At 41.3% G+C, this 20,875-nt stretch overlaps 1 protein-coding gene across 5 annotated transcripts in view; it reads left to right on the top strand.

Moving 5' to 3' along the window:
• The window catches only part of LOC117263130 (CUB and sushi domain-containing protein 3), a 479,142-nt gene that overhangs the window by 405,718 nt on the left and 52,549 nt on the right, over positions 1-20,875 (top strand). For all 5 annotated transcript variants that reach the window (XM_033636295.2, XM_033636294.2, XM_033636293.2 and 2 more), the window contains 7 exons: positions 1,493-1,562; positions 2,152-2,268; positions 3,142-3,351; positions 4,749-4,937; positions 5,535-5,712; positions 11,955-12,100; positions 19,000-19,080. In XM_033636295.2, the coding sequence (XP_033492186.2) occupies positions 1,493-1,562; positions 2,152-2,268; positions 3,142-3,351; positions 4,749-4,937; positions 5,535-5,712; positions 11,955-12,100; positions 19,000-19,080 (991 nt within the window). The remainder of the gene's footprint in view (positions 1-1,492; positions 1,563-2,151; positions 2,269-3,141; positions 3,352-4,748; positions 4,938-5,534; positions 5,713-11,954; positions 12,101-18,999; positions 19,081-20,875) is intronic.

Below are 20,875 nucleotides of genomic sequence, written 5' to 3'. Positions count from 1 at the left end.
GATTAGAATATATGCAGTTCACACAACCTGGGCAAAATTAATATATATAAACCCTTGAGGATCCACTCATTACTAAAAGTGTCTGTCATCAAAGAGAGACAATAATAAGTAAAGTCATGATCAAAGTTGTCACAGTGAAATTTAAGGTGTGTTGATTGATGCACATCGTCTCCTCATGCATTGAGTAAACGTTACACCTTAAAAGTTGCCGGCAGTCGACCCAGTGAATGAAGTTACTTTTTCTCCGACTCCAGCTGTTGCAGCAGGCAGCAAACATCCTTTCATTTTATAGTTACAGGTAAGTAATAAAACTCTCCACGGCATGAACAGTGGTTACATGAGCCTCAAAACCAGTCAAAACTTGGACCCAAGCAAGAGTGACCGTCCTCTATTGACCAATCAACAGGTTGCAATGTTCACAGCTCCACCTTTTAGTACCAGATCTGTGTGCTAGGTACCCCAACAGAGGGGTGATCACTGTACCGAACTTTACCGTACCATAGTGGGTGGTGGAAACCGGGCTTTTTTTGAATCAGGAGACAGGAGTACCACTATCGAAGCTAAGCAATGTACCGCTGTGGACGCCACATTAGTTTGGTTTCAAAGATCACACAATAACAATAACAAACTAAACAATTGAGGCAGTGGTGGATCAGCACTTCCTGTGTTCTGTGAGGTTACATGACTGTTTCTGTCAAAGGAGTCTGGTGGGATAGGCTGTCTGACAGCAAGGGGAAACGGTAAAAAATATTTTAAATATAGTGAACACTTGAGGTGATATTGATTTGTTTAGGTGGCTAAAATAGGTTTTGCTGCTGCCACCATCCCGCAGCCACCACACTCCATTGACAAAAATAGTAATTTTACCTTACATAAAAGAAGTTGTGACTTTCGGATCCAACCTAGCGTGACGTCCACAGCAGTATATTGCTTAGCTTCTGTTCCCCCTAAACTCCTGCCTGCTTCTCCAAACTGGGAGCGTGCTGACCGCCATCTACTGTAGGTCATACACTGACTATCTACAATCCACTGATGGATCTATGAATGTGTTAAAATACGAGAGTAGAATAGTTGTTGAAATATAGAAGATACATGCAGTATTATGCTATATTGAATCTCAATGTGTCTTCGCTTGGTTAAATAAAGGGTCAGTAATAATAAAATAGCACCATTTTCCACCTCCATGTATTCATAACAGTCAGTCATACTGTCAGTGAGCTGCATGCGTGGGGGTTGAGAGAGGGGAGGGCATCAGTGCAGTAACTTATGTCGCTGCTCTTTGCTAACGGATGAGTGGAAGAATTTTGACTGCAAAGAACGCAGATGGAGCCTGCCTTTAATATGCAGCACTGCTTTAGTACAGCTCAGCAGTATTAATACTGATTATTGCTGAGTAGATAAAACAGTACATTTAAACCAAATAATACATTATCTGTGACAGTATCCTCACTCCTAAATGATGATAATATTGTTGTTGCTTTTACATTTCTAGGGTAATGCCCATATCACCTGCATGCCTGGACCTGTTAGAAGATGGAACTACCCTGTACCACTATGTCTTGGTAGGTGTTCTCCTACAGTACATATATGCACACACACAAACACACACGCATGCAATCCAGTCTGGATATACCGAGACACGTGCACCACTTCAGTGCTGCAGAAAATGATGCAAGCAGTTTCCGCTGCCTGCCCTGACTCTCTGAAAAATAAGCCGTTTGATCAATTTGCTCTTCTGTGATGAGCTGATTATTTAGTATTCTGTGCAGAATGTGATTAAGCTTTTAAACTGATGCAAAGCTAAGTCAGAGTCTGCCATAAACATGCAGTGTGCCAGATCATCAGCATGCACTGAGGCAAACGAGAGGAAACAAGCCCTGGACAGACATCTACATGCACAATGGTAATTTATTCAAGAAGGGTATTTATTCAAGACTCAGAATATTAATGTGTTTTTTCAAAATGATGCAAAATGTCAGGTTGAAGATACTCAAGTGTCCAGTCAGCAGCAGTGTCTTAAAAAAGAAGTGCTCTTCGTCTGCTGTACTACTTTTGATGTGTTGCTTTTAACGCCAAACCACTGTTCCCCTGTTTTTCACTTTCTGTGCTGCATTTGTGTGTGTGTGTGTGTGTGTGTGTGTTTACCTACAGCCCAGTGTGGTGGGTCTATGACAGATGTAAGTGGAGTGATTCTAAGTCCTGGTTTCCCCGGCAACTACCCCAGTGGATTAGACTGCACATGGACAGTCAACTTACCTGTCGGCTTCGGTAAGAAACACTGTCAACTTTGAACTTGAGTAAGAAACGGTGTGAGTGTGTGTGTGCATGTGTGTGTGTGTGTGTAGGGGGGTGTCTCTCCCTGTTTGTCTGTGTATCTGTTTTCTGTGTCTGCCTTTTTCTGACTCACTCGTCATGTATCTATAGCCCCTTTTACACTGCCTGCTCAGTGTGGGAATATTGCACCATTATCCCGCCTCGCTGTGCTTTATTTAAGGAACGATCACGGAAAGGGGTAACAGAGTGGTCTCGTCTTAGACCTGGGAACGCAGCTAGTAATAATACCAAAACGACTTCTCTTCTCTGCAGGCGGTCTGCAGGACGAGATCATGGGTGGCACAGGTTTTTTGATGACTTGTTATATGTGTGACCCGCCGGGTGAGATTTAAAAAGTAGCTGTTAGCGGCTAACTCACAAAGAAGAACATCAGCTGAAAATGTTCCCAGATCGGGTTAATCATACGGTCAAGGAGCTCCTTACCCTTAGAGCAGAGGACAAAATCAGCTGCCATACAAGAAGGATGGTAAAAGATGTTTTTGCCAGGCTATGCCTTTGTTATCTTTTATAAAGCTCTACTGCCGGTGTCTAACAGCACACTGGAGCAGAATGAAGCTCTCGTTACTGGGCTCTGTGTAAAAATAAAAAGAGGTGTAAAGAAGGGACTTTGTTGTAGCCCTCAAAAGGGCTTATGTCATTTCTTGATTGATTTTTGTAATTACTCACCCCCTCACTTAGTCAGTCTTGGTGGCCTTTATCCTCGTCGCTGATTAGTGGCTTCAGATGAGGCATCTACAAATATTTTATTGCCGTCCTCTCTGTCAGTCAGGCTTTGCTAATTGCTTTAAATGTCAAAACTTTTCTCAGGTATCCACCTCCAGTTTCTGAACTTCTCGACCGAAGCAATCCACGATTACTTAGAGATCCGCAGTGGCACACTGGAATTGGGCTCGGTCATCGACCGGTTCAGCGGTCCAGTCATCCCCAAGCCTCTGTTCAGCACCACCCACCAGACCAGCTTCTTCTTCCACAGTGACTACTCACAAAACAAACCAGGGTTCCACATCACATATCAAGGTAAATGTTGTCTCCGCGAGCTCCTCGCCAGCATCTTGTGTACACTGATCACTTGCTAAGCAAAGAAAATGAGCAGACGTCTGACTGTGCTTTTTGCTTTGCTGAAAACAGAGACTGTTGCCAACTTGGAAACTGGGTTGTCAGACTTAGACCCTGTTTACACCTTGTTTCAAAATGTGTTTCGGTGTTTCGATCACAAGTGGACAGCCAAATCACATTGCTGTTCACACCTGTGTCCATCATGTGTCTCACCTGACCACTTGTTTTCAGATTTTGATACTGCCCACATCACTGCTGCTGTAAGCTTAAAGGGCCCCACTCACAGTTAGTATGTCCACACTCTCGCCAGTCGTGGTCGTGGTTATGTTGGTACAGCTGGAGATTTCACTGTCAGCAGAATCCAACACATCTCCTCCCACAAAGCAAAAAATGGACGGTCACGCAACACACCCAACTAGTTGTAAAATGGGCAAGTTATAGAGCGCTAGTGTGTTGTCACCATGTGACAAGCGATGCCTGCTTGTGATCCGATCACCCAAGACACAATCTAAGAGTAAACATGGTCTTTATTATTACTTTCCTAATTACTTAATTTCTCTGAAGCAACAACAAAAATATGTACTTTTTCAGACAATAATAAAAATGAACAAATAAAAGTTTCTTAACTTCTAAAGCACTTGCCAGAGAATCACAGGGTGCACACAAGTCCTCATTTTTGGATTAATATCAGTGATGAGATGAGTTTTCTATTTATTTATCTGGCACTTAAAAAGGTTTTCAGCAGTCTTATATTTATTATGACAAATCTTGTAGATGGCCTGAATGTGTTACGGCTAATTCCATTAATGTGCAAATGACTGCGGCTGATGAATAATACCTTTTATCTCCTGACAGGGGCACTGCCAACGTGTTTTAAAACAGTGAAACAATAATGTGAACACTGGCAGTTTTATTATTTCCACTCCCATTGTTTCTACTAATGTTTGTCAGTCTCATGTCTCTCTGCAGTCATGCAAACACTTGACTCTTGTAACTGTGACTGTGAAAAGTCACTGTGACTAAAATGTTTAAATGACAGACTGTCAGATTTAATTTGAGGGTGTTTGGCAACATCAGAAGAAAAAGTGTTTGATTCTCTCGTCAAAAAGTTAGCGATCTTAATCTGTATCTAGAATTCTGCAACTGTTTTTTTACCTCTCCAGCATTTCATATCTTAGTGTTATTTAAAATTTTGGTTGCAGGTTGCAGAAGGTCTTCATCTAAAACAAACTGGAAGAATTATGAGTTAGTCTTTTCTTGTGCTGACTGATTCAGTGTTCGATAGGATGCACTTATTGTCTCTCGTATATGAACAACTTTCTGTTTTCCTTGACTAATCTTGGTAATTGTCTCTCAAGCCTACCAGCTCCAGAGTTGCCCAGACCCTCGGCCATTTCGAAACGGCATTGTGATCGGCACAGACTTCAGTGTCGGGATGACGGTGTCGTTTGAATGTCTGCCTGGGTACTCTCTGATCGGGGAGGCTTCCCTCACATGTTTACATGGAATCAGCAGGAACTGGAATCACCCGTTACCACGATGTGAAGGTAACACATCAAGCATATGCAACTTGAAAGTCAACACAGAAATTAGATCTACCCCTCTGTATATTGGATGAATGGAGGAACCTTAATTACAATATAAAAAATATAGAATAAATGTGGAGGAAATGAGATGGGTGTCTGCCTTGCATGTTTTTATCATACATTTCCAGCAGTGAAATGATGTCATTAAATAATATTATTCTAACTTTATGACCGGTAACTGCACACTTATCCAATTGATATTATTTCATTTTATTCTTTTTTATGTTAAAGACTACACTTTAGAGCACTAACATCCATTTAAGGCCGAAATTAATTTATAAAACTATAAATATTCCGTCCCATAGCTGTCAGCTGTGGCAGCATCACACCACAGACAAGCAACACCTACACTCCCGAGGAATACCTGCTCTGCAGAAGTGAAATAAAACTGTAATGACAATTTATTGAAGGTATTAAGGAGTTATCTAGTGGTCATTACATGACTTATAGAGATGTGTCCTCTCTCGGTCATCCAGGCAATTAAGAAAGCTTCGCAATAGTGATACTAATTTGCTGGTAATTTATTAAGGGTAATTCTGTTAATACTCTGTCTCACAGCTCTCTGTGGTGGCAACATCACATCGTTAAATGGAACCATTTACTCTCCTGGTCACCCTGAGGAGTACCCCAACTTCCAGGACTGTGTGTGGAGTGTCAGAGTTCCTCCTGGACACGGGATTTACATCAATTTTACCGTACTGAGCACTGAGCCCATATATGACTACATTACCGTCTGGTGAGTGATTTTCCATCCAATGTCAAGATACTGATTGTTATATGTGCTTTTATTTACTTGAATTCATACTAGCTGTAATTCGCTCCTCATATGTCATAGTTGACAGAGTTTACACAAATTGCAACTTGTCCAAAACTCAGCAGTCAGACTCACAAAAAAACAAAAAAGAGCACATACTTCCCATTTTAGCCTCTCTTCATTGGCTTCCGGTACATTATAAAATCAATTTCAAGATATTATTGATAACCTTTAGGGCCCACTCGCACCTAAGTACATCTCAGATCGTCTGACTCTGAGTGCCCAGTTGTAACCCGAGGTCCTCAAATTGTGGCTCGCCATTCCACAATTTAGGCTGAATATCAAGGGTAACCGAACCATTTCTGTTTGGGCCCCCACACTCTTGAACAACCTCCCTGCGGAAATCAGACTGGCGAGTTCCTTATCCAATTTAAAATCCCTCTTAAAAACAAATTTTTATTTTTGTGCTTTTCACCCAGCCATTTTATCTGTAAGTCACTTCTTAAAGCCTACTGTACATACATACAAAGGCATTCCCTCAACTTTTATTCTATTGATTTTTGTTTTTATTTTATTTTACTTTACTCTGTCTTATGTATAGATCCTTTTGTACCATGTTGTGTAACATTTAGGCCTTGTTTACACAGATACTGATACAAATAAAAACAGATTTTTATTTATCCTGTATAAAAAAATAAAAAAAAACTTGGGGGTTTATAAAATCAGTTGTGAAAACGATATCCCACACGAAAACGCAAAAACGGCATCTTTTTGCTGCAACTAGCATGCCAGGCCAGTAGGTGGCGATACACCATATGTCAAACACCATAGGAGAACGCTCTGCGCGTGCACATGCTTGGCGCAAGTGATTAAAACAATGATAGACTATATTTTAACCTTATGTAGCATAGTTAGCTGCTATGCACTTACTAATATTGGGCACAGCAGATGTCTTTGTGCGCCGATGTAGCGGTGATGTTGATGCAGCAGTGCTAAGTTCATTTGTAAGCTCGTAAGTAGTCCCAAAAGTGCTAACAAAACATAAACAACCTGGCATATATCCGCCATTGTTGTTGTGGTTCCTGTGCGCCTAATGGACATGCATAAACTGCGTTGTAGCGTCATCGTTCTCCAAAATCTCAGTCTATCCTGTTTACATGTCTCCATAGAAAAGGTTATTTTTTAAAAACTTTCACTTTGGAAGCCGTTTTTGAAAATCTCTGTTTTCCTCGAGAAAAACAGCAGTTACGTGTAAATGATAGGTGCAAACGCAAAGATAAATACCCGTTTTCAGAAGTATATGGAACCATATAAACAGGCCCTTAAACTGCCATTGATTTATTTATTTTTTTAAATATTGTGTATCGTTTGTTATTTTGTGTAAAGCCCTTTATAACTTTGTTTTGGAAGGCCTGTCTTTAGGGACCACCTTCAACAACCGCAAAATTAAATCAAAACATCCATTTACAAATTTTCACACAGCTCGTGCAGTAAGATCTAATTTATTCATTCTTTTGGTCAGCACTTCCTAAACACATGAATTTTCTCTTAAGCCTTACTATTTAAAACACTTCTGCCTTGAAGTAGTGCAGCTGAGCATGCCTGAGCATGTGCGTGCATATGAGCTCCACTTGAGCAAAGTTTCAATGCATGTGCCTGCTGAGGTGCACTACTCAGCTGTGCATGAGACTGTTTGTACTGACGTGTTTTAAATCATAATGTTTTAGTGAAAAAGTAATTGGGTAAGTGAGACTTGGATTATACTGCAGGAGTTGTATCATGACCTCAAGTCATGAAGTTTGTTCCCCTTTTTTGTATTATTTGTTCACTGTGGAGGCATGCCGGAAGAACAAAGTTTTCTTCATGAATTCAATCTAACGTGGTAAATAAGTGATTTGCAAGAGGCCATTTTGCAGGTCCAGGATTTCTTTAACTGGCACTGTGCTGCTGCTTGTCAATCACGTCCACCTTTTCTGCTTTATCAAGATTTATTTCACTCAGAATTGTTTTTGTTTTTTCACTAAATTGCATTTAACTTGAACCACATATGACAACTGAGAGCGGAGAACCTCTGCCACACACACATGCACACACCATCTCTCTCACACAGGATGTCATGCTCTTTAACATCTTTTCAGAGCTGGCCACTAATTGGCTAAATTCCTGCAAGGGTTACTATGACTACAGACATCTTCCCTTGAATATAAAGCTACTCTGACATAATTTCCTTCTTGTCATGTTTTATCTGTCTCTCTTTACCCATAAGTCTCTCTCCCCTTCCCTCTGCTCTTCACACTATCTCCAAGTCTCAGTTGGTCCTGTATGTAATATACAATACATCTTTCTCTCCCTACCTGCCCAGCCTTGGCTTCTCACTTCATTATTCTTCTTAAGGGAAGCAGCCATTGGCAACAGCAGACATTTTGTCAATGCAAAATGTTTAAACAGTGCTTAGATACCATGTTACATAGTTATCTGCAGGAACAGGGTGGCAGCAGAACCATAAATAGGCTTTACAATGTATTTCTATGGTTGCCATGTTGCTGCCCCTTCTCAATACCCGAGGTAAATAGACAGCAGGGTGCAGCATCAACAGTTTAGAAACGTCACCTGGCATACAGACATGGAGAGGCAGGGCGAGGCAGGGAAAACACAACAGCCGCAGTGTGAGACATGGTTTGCTGCTGATGCGTTCCTGTGTATTTATAGAGCACAACAGAAGGACCAAATGTCTGTCTTGTACTTTTGTTAGCCTGTTATGATGTAAGCACTGTCAACGTTCCAGATTTCCAGGTTTGGCTGTTTTCACAGCCCCCAGGAAACTCTTTAGAATTATCAGAACTAAAAACTCTGTTATCTATTCAGAAAGTCTGCCAACAAAATGAACCTTTTCCCGACATGCACCTGGATGACCCACAAGTGTAGAACACTGACTATATCAAAGAATTACTTTAATAATCTTATTCCTCCAGAGAAAGCCAGGTACACCAGGAAATTAAACATTGTAAGCTAAAAACAGTGACTCTATTCCCTTGCCGAATGAATGTTCCCATCGAGTGACCTGAGGTCGGTTACAATGACATCTACCACTATTTGACCGAGTCTCTGGTTAAGTCTGTCTCACCTTTGGGGAAAACTTTACTTTAGGAGGTTCTTATTTTGTTACAAACACAAAGGTTTCCAGCTAAATGCACCTCAGGACCCATTTAATTCAAACAACGATCTGAATGTATACAGCTCCTGTAAACAACAGGCTGTGGAAACTTATTTTGCTAGTTTTCACATTTAAGGTGAAAAAGTCTCATAGTCAGAGTTTAACCAACCAACAGCTAATAGATGCTGCTAAGCACCAATCATTAAGTCTTGACCAGAAATTTCTGTCTACGCAGTTCAAATTACAAATTAGTTTGAAAGCCAGTTTTGTCCGACCAGTGATTGAAAAAAATGCTAATTTACAATAATGAAGAAATAAAAGAAAAGCAGCAGATACTCAATTTAAGATGCAAGACCCAGAGAATGTTTGACAGTTTGCTCGATACCTTAAATGATTTAACAGTTATCATATCTTTGCAAATGAGCTGTCTCCCTCATCAAAATGCTGCTAAATAGTATTTAACACACAAAATAATGGACATAGTCCCTGGGACGTCACCCATCGGTTTGTGGACTCGAATTTTGAAGCCTCGAGTTTTGCGTCTTATATTTTAGAAGTGACGAATTTTGGATGGCAGGGTGGAGCTAACCCTAAAGCTAGCTGCTAGCTTGATTAGCATTGTGCATTTACATGAAAACAAACAAATGAAATCAAAAGTTTTTACCAGAAAAACTGATCATCACACTTCTTAGGCCATACAGAAAGCGTTTTGCAAGTTGCAAAACACGGGGCGCACTGCCTTCTTCTATTTAATTGAATGCCGCTAGGGAAAAAAAAAAAAAGTTTGCTGCGTTTTTTTAAATTGTTGCCAGGCAACCATGCCATCACCTCCTTATCCTGACCTTTCTGTGTAATCAATCTTCCGTGAATTTATTCATCGTATATATTTCACAGTAATTAGTAGCTCGTTACTAAAATGTTGAGGCAGAGTGTACTTGCTGTAGCACAGGGCTGTCAGCAAATAGTTTGTTGGGCACAGGGAAATGAAGATCTGTGGGGGTACATGAGACTCTAAAAAAGAGGGTGGGTCATGGGGAGTACCACCAGTTGGTCCAGGAGCTTCACCTCAATGGTGGTCGTCTCTAGGCATATTTTAGGATGACTCGTGGGCAGTTTGACAACCTGCTGTCCATCATCGGGCCGTATAGCTCTGGGTATCCAGCAACCGCTACCATCAGGCCACATCCTTAATCATGCTTAAATTTAAGAATCAAATATGTGTAAATGCATGAGTTACATATAAAGTACAGTTGTTGAGAAAGTGGGAAATTGGCTTCAGAGACCAAAACTGGATTTTGTACCAGGGTGTAAACATCCCTGCATTTTTAGCATGGTTGATTGGAGCCAACCTCAAGTGGCCATTAGAGGTACTGCAGTTTTTGGCGCTTGTGTGTTGGCTTTATTTTTCATCCCCGGAGGTTGCCACTTGGTGTAATGCGAACATATTAATCAAATGTGAAAGCTTGTTGGGTATCTAAACACACTTGACTTAGAGAACTACTTCTCTTTTGCTGCACAGAGTTGTAGTTGCTTCAAGTACGATCAAGTACAACAGCTTGTTTTCTTCAACCACTGGGGTGCAGCTGGTTTATTGTTTGGGTGTTTATAGTGTATCTATAGACGCAGCTCATGACTGTAATATGCAGCCTCCCTTTCCCACACCGCAACACTGTTGAGCCATGTGCTGTCCACCCACAGCCAATTCTGTGAATTCCACGAATTGGTCGCACAGCGTGTTCCTGACCCTGCTGTCAGATCGAAAAGTGGACAAACTGCTGAACTCACACAAAGCAAAGACAGCAACTGCACACAAACACGCACAAAAAAACCCTCACAATCTCAGTCACACAGCCACAAAGTTGGCTCCCTGTAGAGAGCACAGTGTCAGTGGTAAAGGTGTGATTTTCACAGCAGTCTCCTCAGTCCAGAGCAAGCCAACCTGACAGTCAGTTAGTCTGCTAATTGGTCTCATACAGGGAGGCTTACTACAGGATTTTATTGTAAGGATTATCATGTATGTCACAGATGTTACCTTGCGTGACCTGATACACCTCACCACTTCTCCTTGCTGTGTATGTTGCCGTAATGTGCACATAAATGTTATGGTGTGTTAGCATCAGCAATAATCAGCAGTGGGAAGCAATGAATGAAACTGAACCGCTCAATGTGAATCAGAGCAGCAGATGATTCCTTACATAACCTGACAGGTATAATTGGCCTCATCCAAAAACACTTAACAGCAGGAAATAATCATTCCATTTAACTTCATGATGATACTTTTTAATCACTGATAATGAGCCAGCTATTGGTTAGTTCCAGTCTGACAGCTGGTGGGTCGGTCATTAAAGGTGAAATATGCTCACGACATTGCACAGAGAGCCTGACCTGCCAGTTGACGGATATCTTCCTGCCTGCCTTCTGTGGTAATTGTGCAACTTTTCATGAATGCCAGGCTGATATTAGTGGCAAAACTAAAGCCAAGTCTACAACAGGACTCAAATTTGTTATTCTTATGACCTGACGACAGTTCAATCAATATTTATGAACTTGAGCATCCCAAAGCAAGAATAAGAGAGCCCGGGCTTTGAACTGTGTTGTTATCGAGAGACAAAAAGGAGTTGGTCTTCTGTCCGTGAGTGGGATCTGAGTTTGTGAAGGTTTTATGGCTAAATGAGCTTTGTGACATTGTAGTTTGGATTGTTTTGAGAGGGAAGATGAGCCCATACCCGTGCACAATCACTCCGGGCGCCGGCACTTTGTCACACAATGTCCGACTCCATTCGCAGTCAATGGAGCAGTTCCAGGTTTTGCCTCATGAATATCGTCAAGTCTCCTCTATCTTTGTTTCTAGCCTCAGAGAAACCACTTCATGATCACAAATAGCCATTTAACTGTCAGAGATGACTGCAATAAATTATTCAAATTATGTTTTAGGTTGACTTTTCCCTTTCATTGTTCTATAAAGAAAGATCAAGTCCATTCTTTTATGAGTCTTTAGTCTCTAAGTACCCCCTTTGTAACACAAGCTTTCTGTATGCATGTCTGTGTTTCTCTCTTTATTTCTTCGCAGGGATGGTCCAGACCAGTCATCTCCTCAGATCGGCCAGTTTAGTGGGAACACAGCTTTGGAGTCTGTCTACTCGACTTCCAACATCATCCTCATCAAATTCCACTCCGACTTCTCCGGAGCCGGCTTCTTTGTCTTGAGCTACCATGGTGAGACAGTAACAGCATTATCAATTCTGTCACAGAGCTAGTGTGGGAAACATTTGATTGAGTTTGTTCGGTTAAAATGCCATTCTCAATAACTTCCTCTGCAGTTGGCTTTGTTGTCCCAAGGTATGGCGTTAAACTATAATGCTATCATTAGCTGTAGCCGCAGTGATGGCATCGATCTGTTTGTTGTTGTGTTAGACTCTCTTCAACTTCATCCTCATTACGTTCCACTCAGACCTGCTTCTTCTGACTTATTCTGACTCATAAAGTTTAGTCTTTCACCGGAACTTTTGTCTTTGTGGCAGCCTTTCACAGTGATAATACATTAGTCACGGTGGTGCTATTGATAGTTTTCGTTGTCATGGCTACTGCAAAAAGGTTCCCTTCAGAGTTATTGAGCACCTTTACATTTGGTCAACATTTCATGACTTTTATCAATCTCGTTTCATTTTTGAGTGTACTGAGGCGTTTTTGAATCCCACTACTCCCGCTGAGTGTATATCCAGTCACTTTAAATGATAGCAGGTGGGTTTATGAATGAGTCATACAATACTAAAGCAAAGTATGTGATATGTGATTCACTTTTTGGTGGTATTGAATCCCTTTTTCCAGGTCTCGCTTGGTTATAGAATGAGTAGACCAGTTGGTTTCTTGCCCATACATGCTAATAACATACTGCAGTGATCCTTTAGATCAGTAGCCATGTTTCCACTCAGTTGCACAAAAGAAATGTGAATTAGATGCATTTTCATCAACTGCTTTGGAGCGAATAAACAAGGCTTCACAAAGTGTAGTTTCATCGGAAGTGTGTGGTACAGGCTACGTTTTACACATCGCTGTAATCTGCCAGTGAACAGAGCAGAAATGGAAGTTGCAAACTGGAAACAAAACAAGTCACCTAGGCCATTTAACCCATCTGTGAGAGAAAAACGGAGAGAGATCTTTGGATAGTTGTTTCAATTGGACATGTTTCATCCTGTCTTGAGACAAAGAGAACATGATGTAATGATTCTAATGCACGGGAAGACAATGACAGTGGAAGTAGCTGATATTGTTGTGTGAGTTAAATGCTGGTATGTCAGAACTAGGGACGCATGATAGTACCAGCACGTCACCAGTATCAGCTGATATTAGCCTTAAAATGAGAATCAGCCAACATGGTGATACTGTAATATCGGTACATCAGCAGTAGCGGCCGATATCAGCTTTTAAATGACCTATTACAATGTACAATTAATGAATATTACATACATTGAAAAGTATTGTATTTCATGTCTCCATCTGCTGGTGGGCCATCACGGCAAGAATATGCATGCATAATATGATGTTAAATCCACTATAGAAGAGACTTGATATTCACTAAAATTAGGTGGGGGAAAAAGTATATATATATATATAGATATATATATATATATATATATATATATATCGGTATCGGCTATTGGCCAAATAAGTTGTTATATATCGGCATATTGAATATTGGCAAAAAATTGAATATCATGCATTTGTAGCCAGAACCTATTTGGAGATTAAGATTTATTTATTGCATCAACTCTTTCTCTTTTGACGAATCATTTTGGTCATTTTTTTAGTAAAAATGTCAAACATTTGCTGGTTCTAGCTTCTTAAATACACACCTTACACATAGATCAAATGATTAATCGATTAATCGTGTAAATAAGCGGCATATTAAACGATAATTAAAAGACCTATTTTTCAGTTTCTGTGTGATACTTCAAAAAATGCATGAAACCAAGTTCATGGAAACATGGCTAGTGATCAGTGGAAGGCAAGAATCATATCACCATGTGTAATACATAGATGTTTCTGCTGTTGAAGAAAAATGTAGCTTTGCACAAGGAAAACAACACTTGAGCTGCTGAATGTTTGTCGATGGGGTGTAATTCATTTTTCATATGCTACTTTCTAGCACCCAGCACCTTTTGTCTTGTGGTAGTGTGCAGTAGCTTTGCTGTTGTTGGAAGGAAAATAACATTGCACAACGCTGGTTTGTTCAAAAAAGAAAAGGAAAAAAAGCAGCTTTCACTAAGAAGTTCATTCATCTTTCAACTTAATCTGTGCAAACATAAACCATGTCTCGTCACCATGGTTTGCCACCAGTGACAATTTCCTCTATTCTAAAGCTTTGCTATCAGATTAAAAGAAAATACTTTAATAGCTGTAGCTTACGTACAACCGTTTGGTGCAACTTATCTATTATGTAGAGGTTCTAGTTGTGTCTGTATGATGGGTCTTGTGAGCAGCTCACTTTTTCCATTATTCATGAAAAGCTGCTTGTTGAATCCTCAGAACATGTGTGAGTCCTTCCGTATCGTAAATCTTTTTGACAATGTCCAGCCGAATCCGAGCGTAGGGGGGTTGTCTTTGTACCATTTCTTTGTGATTGCCTTTGTGTTCGCTGCTAATAGAATTTTAATGAGATACTGGTCCTGATATTGTGTATTTTCGTGTGTCAGGTTACATAAATATAGCACAATACATGTCTTGGGCAATTCATGCCCTAATATTGCTTTCAACTGCACCCATACATCATCCCAATTTTACATGGTTTCTGACATTACCAAAATGCATGAGTGTGAGCCACATTTTTCTCTACACACTGTCTCCAACAGGTCTGTTGTTTAGATGAAAATATACTTTTAAGGCCTTTCCACAACGGAGGCATGACCAATACACAACATGAAAGTGTGGAATACTCACCTGCTCATATTTTGCACCAGGACTATTCATACGGGCAATGGCGTGAATTTGCGACAGTTGCAGCCATGGATATATGGTTGTAACAGGTCCACCATTGTCGTGATGTTGTGATATGGCATCTGTTCCACACAATGTGATTGGTTGATGCTTCTGTTTGTGGTGCAAAAGCTCCAAAAAATTGACCTCAATCTGAAAAAATCATGCAACTTTTTCAGCCGCATAATATTTACTTCCTGTGTGAAGGTACTCATGGCGAATACAACAGTTTGGAAAAATATTGATGTGCACATAGTCTCGCTCACCAGACCTTTCTCAAGAAAAGAAAGGTCCGGACCTTTCTCAAGAAAAAAAAGGTCTGTCTGCGCCGACTCTCACTTTAAGATTGGAGAAAAAAAACACCCCAGCTTTTTTTATTTCTTTCAGCCAATCACAATCGTTCTTGGCGGTGCCACACATAGTGCCACAGCAACGGTGCGCTTGAAAACTGCTACAAAACCAGAGGTGGTAGGGCGGGACTTCAGCGGGTGGCTCGTTCCGCCCAATGAGAGGCTGATCTATGCAGCGAACTTCCGCCCACTCAGACTAATGTGCACATGAACTACACAAAAAAAAAACTGTGTAAAGGACTTAAGTCTTGGGAGTAATGAAAAACCAGACTTTTCCAACTGAATTCTTTCCATATTTTGGAGCTCATGGTTGCATGTTGCACCTTACATACACTGATCAGCCAAAACATTAAAACCACTGACAGGTGAAGTGAACAACATTGATCATCTTGTTACAGTGCAATGTTCTGTTGGGAAACCTTTGGTTCTGACATTTATGTGGATGCTACTTGAGAGCGCAGCAGCACTCCCCAGTAGCAGTGGCCCCCTAGCAGGACAGTACACCATGCCACACCAGAGAAACTGCTCAGGGATAGCCTTGGGAACATGACAAAGAGTTCAAGGTGTTGACCTGGCCTCCAAATTCCCCAGATCCCCATCTGATCAAACATCTATGGGACGTACTGGTACCCCACCTCACATCCCACAGGACTCAGAAGATCTGAAGGTAACGCCCTGGTGCCAGATGCCAGTTAACACCCCCTAGAGGTCCTGTGTCCATGCCTTGACAGGTCAGAGTCAAGTCCAGTCCAAGGAGGACCCACCGTGGATCGGGGATACCTCTGGGGTACCAGCATGTCCCTGAAATGTCCAATCAGATTGGGATCTGGGGTTTTGGAGGCAAAGTCGACACCTTGAGCTCTTTGTCCTGTTCCTCGGTTCATTCCTGAGCAGCTTTTATGGTGTGGAAGGGTGCACTGTCCTGCTGGGGATGATGATCTGTGTTTATTGTTCTAGTCATCTTCAGATATTTCCATCTTGAGTTCTCAATTATCTCTAATATACAGAGTAAATGTCACCCTGCTCGTCACCAAACATTGATAAAACCCCGAAATTACTCTGCCAACAGCGCTCTGTATGCTTTACACAATGTCACAATCATTCTGTTTGGTTCACACAGGAAATCTGGTTTCATCTGTTTCTCAGAATAATAGCTGTAACTTTAAACCACACAATAAAAGCAGGACACAACCTAAAGAAAAGCAAACTACTTGATATTCTGATTACGTTCAAATCACTTTGTTTAATGTCATGCAACTAAGTCATCCTTGTCATTTGTTTAACAATAATTAGACTCGTAAAAATGAGGATCTTTTCATGAGACGATACCCTCAGTGATGGTTTGTGTGTTAGTAAGTCTCTTTTTGCACAATAGCCTGATTGTTTTTATGTTGCCATCGTACACACATAAACACAAACAGTCATCTTCCCCCCGCAGGGTCGTGGAGATTGCATTTTTGCTGGTCCTGAGCTGCTCTTTCTCCATGTCAAAACTGTCTGTGCCATTCAGGTTTTCATTTCATTTCAGTCTCTTCGCCGTGGTCCTTCAGTGCGCTTAGATTTCCCTTTGTTTCCAAACTCTGTTTAAGATGAAAACCCTCCCCAATTGTCTTTTTTTCCCCCTTGTTTCGCCTGTCTGCCTGCAAACATCCATCTTTAGACTCTTTGGCTTCTGTCTATTTGGCCCACTCTCATGTGAAAAACATTTAACTCCATGCTTTCTCAAACTACGTTATCTTTTCTTGTGCTGACCACCAGTGATTCAGACAATGGATAAACAGTAGTACATCAGCGTGCATACATGAGAAAACCTCGTCATATTTGGGAGCAGGGTAGTACAGTATGTTATCTCTGCTGTTTTTAATTACATTTTTTTTTACTGACTAGTGTTCGTCGTAATGCAGAAATCTCATAAAATTAATCCCATAATGTTTTTACTTTTAACTAAATGATGAGAGAGTTTCCAAAGCTTTAGAAAATACTTTCAGATGAACCTCACATCTCGACAGCCGTCATCATCAAACTAAAAATGGCTTTTTTTCTGACTGAATCTTTTACTTTGGCAATGCAGGATTTTCACCACACAGTAAAGAAATGCTGTTTATATTCCTCATCCTTGTCAGAAGTGTTCCTGAAAAGCTGCATTTTTTGGGATGAGGTTTTAATTTGACAGAATGGCTCCTAATGAGTCTTTACTGTCTCCACTCCTTCTCCCCTTCGCAACACAGTTTGTCATTCAGTCAAATATGTGTACATCCTCCGCCCTCTCCCTCGTGACGCTCGCACTTCCTTCTTCACAAAAGTTTCTGCTCAGTGCTCTTTAGTGAAAACATATCAAGTTGCTTTTTTTGAGCGGGCTTTCCTTTTTTCAGACAGATGTCACACTGTTAATGAATTTCCGTTGGCAGGTTTTAACTGTCAGCTGTCACCCTCACACAGGAACAGTACCATCTGATGGATTCAAGTTTATTTTCAATTTCTGCGTTATTGGAGGATGTACAGGAAAGAGTGACAGGGGATGATGGATAAGAGGGAGAGGGGATGACATGTATGGTGGTGGTTGTTAGTATTATTTTGTCACTTCTGTTTTATTAGACAATATAACACGAGAGACAGGCGAGAGTGAGAGGTAACCACAATGTTGTAGTGTGGGGATGACTTAAAGTCTTCGTTAATAAATACAGGAAGAATAGCGGGAGGAATAAGAGACAAACTTTTAACATTTCTTCTTCAGCGCCCTTCAGTGACGCTAGTGAAATTCAGAATGTCACAGTTTGCATCTGAGACAGCTGCGAAAGTGCAGTTTTGGTTTGAAATGCCAAATCAAGCCCAAAGGAAGCATCAAGCCACTGTCTTGGGGGTGTTTATCGAAATCATTGTCCTTATATTTATTTATTTATTTATCTCTGGGTCAAGGTTCTGAATGCTAGTGCTCCCACGCAGAGACAAGGACCATACAGTGGCAGATAATGTTGTCATGGACGTGAGACTGAGAAGGCCAATGTGGCATGAATGTGGAAGTAGCTATAAAAAATGGTCTTGGAGCTTAGTGAGATCAATGACTGCTCACAGTGATCCTCTCCTCTCCTCTCATGCACACAAGCACAGACACAGCTGCGCGCACACACTCAGACATGCACACATACTGGCGCTCACACACACACATAGAGACCACAGGGCTTTGATATGCATGAGAGCAGCAGATACTATTGGCAGGTCTCATTTTCATAGTCAATTTCATCCTGACTTATAGCCCTCAGCCCTTTCTCCCTCTCTCTGCCTTAGTCCTTCCCCCTCTATGTCTGTGTCTTTCTGTATTCTCTCTCCCTCTCTCCCTCTGTTAGTGAGTGATCTATGGTCATGCAGTAATATTGATTACAGCCCTCAGCTCAGTAGCTGTGAAGTCAGTTCCTTTTTATGATTCAGGGCGATGCTGTATCTGTGTAGCCGGTCTGTTTTTGATTCCATGGTTTGCCAGCCTGAACATCTGAACTTAGAAAGTGAAGTTAAACTGAAACCAGTAAGATTAAATAAAATAGACAGAAAACAGGTTGTGCCGCGATTTGGTTTTCTCCAATATTTCTCACTCTCTGGGCAGTTCCTCCAGGCACAGACAACTGGAAGCTTGCACATTTGTGAGGGTAAAATTGCCAGTTTCCAAACATTGCAAAGTCTTTTTTTCTCCTTTCTTACCCAGGTTAGGCTTACCGACCACATTTCCTCTCACATATTCTTATAAGATGTCCCTCTCTTTGTCCTCTCTCCCCTCCTCTGCTGTGTCTGTTCTCCTAGCCTACCAATTAAGGGTTTGCCAGCCTCCTCCAGAAGTGCCCAATGCTGACATGCTGATGGAGGACGGCGAGTTGGAGATAGGTGAGTTGTCTCTCTGCCTGCAATGCCTCTAGACATGTCAGTTTGATGGAGGAAGCAAACTTGGGAGTTTTAACTCTCCAGTTTCTAACATAAGAACAAACATCATCTTCTCCATATATGATACCGGAGGTGTCTTCCTCTCCCAGTCAAACAGACCAGGTGTTTAAAACTGCCAGAAACACTGAATAAAACAGTTTCATGTTACAAATCAGTGCATCTCCAATGCCCGCAACATGCTGTTGTGTGCTCACCCCTTTTCTCTCATAAGGAAATGTGTTCTCACCTTTTTCTGATCCAGATGGTCAGGAGGTTTTACTGTGAGCTGAATTATCCACAGAGGTCTCTTACTTTCCGAACCTGGTGATTTAAATTGGTAAAAACACCTAATAACAGCTCTTCATACATCTTCTGATGCTCATATTTGGACACATCAGTGTTGTATCCTGGCCTCATTGGGTGTTTCGGGTCTTGCAACAGACACCCTCCTCCAGGCGATACAACCGAAGTTGATCAACCCTCGGCCTTTGTCCAAGTGGCATGCTGTACCACTGACCCCACTGGTCACCCCTTTTCAGCCATAGCCACAGTTTCACGTTACAAAGTCATGTTATTTCCGACGCAGTTTGGCATGTCGCTGTGGGCGGCTAGTCCACCACATAGAGCCCTGCACGGGACTGTTTTCTTCATCCCGCTCCTGCTGAATTTCTGACCATTACCGCCCGCAACCGCAACGTGTGTATGTCCACTCCCGCCCGCTCCCGCAAAACTCTGAGAATTTATGCCCGCACAATAATAGAGATGCATTGATTTTGTGTCTTCTCCTGTCCCGCAGGAGAAAACACGTCATTTTACAGGCTATTAATAAAGAGATTCTTTGGGTTGTTTGTTTCGTTTCCCTGGCCTGCATGTCTTTTGACACACTGGTCAGGAATAGCGCTCCTATTTCGTATTTTTCATTTAGTTTTTAATGAAATAAAGGCTGTTTCATATTCTATTCTCCTCCTCTGTATTTTACTTATTTTTCTACTTTTATATAATCACACAGTGATTGAGGTTATGGTCTCTTTTCTAAGAGAGACCTGAATAAGAAACATTAATGAGATAAAGATAAAGCCTATGCTCAATAACACCGGCATCATCACGCCTCTTTATGTAATTAACAAATAGCAACGAGAGTAGGCTGTGAGTGGCTCAAATAACACTAATAAATAACATAAAATAAACAAAGTTAACGAATGAAACGAATGAATTTAACAAATGAATCACATAATATTGCTGTGGAGGAAGAGAATGTTGCTAAGCTTTGAGAGCACTGGGAAGTAGAGGGCTCAGTGCGCCTTCAGACCTTGTTTGAGCTTCTTTTCCACATCATTTGTTAACTCCATCCTGTCGCTATAGGCTACACCCCGTTCCCGCCCGCAGCAAAGTTCAAACCGCCCACTACCGCAAGATTTGGGTTGGGTCCCGCGGGACCCGGTGGGACCCAATCCCAATGCAGCCCTCTACCACCATGTGCTTATGTGTGGTCACCTTTTTTCTGCAATAACATATGATCCGGATGTTCAGGAGGTTTTCAATGTAAGCTGAATTATCAACAAAGGTCTCTTTCTCTCCAAAACAAACAGAGCAGGTGATTTAAACCACAAGAAATGCTGAATAAAGCAGTTTCATGTCACAAATCAGTGTTATTCTGGTGCAGCTCATTGCAGTTGGGCATCTTACTTAAGTGGCCAATGCGGAAACGCAAATGGCCCTTTGTGAAGCCAGTGTTCGGTTTGTCTGTTCTGAGTTTCTG

Source organism: Epinephelus lanceolatus, chromosome 16 (genome assembly GCF_041903045.1).
Source record: "Epinephelus lanceolatus isolate andai-2023 chromosome 16, ASM4190304v1, whole genome shotgun sequence".
Classification (NCBI taxonomy): domain Eukaryota; kingdom Metazoa; phylum Chordata; class Actinopteri; order Perciformes; family Serranidae; genus Epinephelus; species Epinephelus lanceolatus.
Note: the sequence above shows the minus strand (reverse complement) of the source record. Positions and strands in the feature narration are given on the sequence as shown.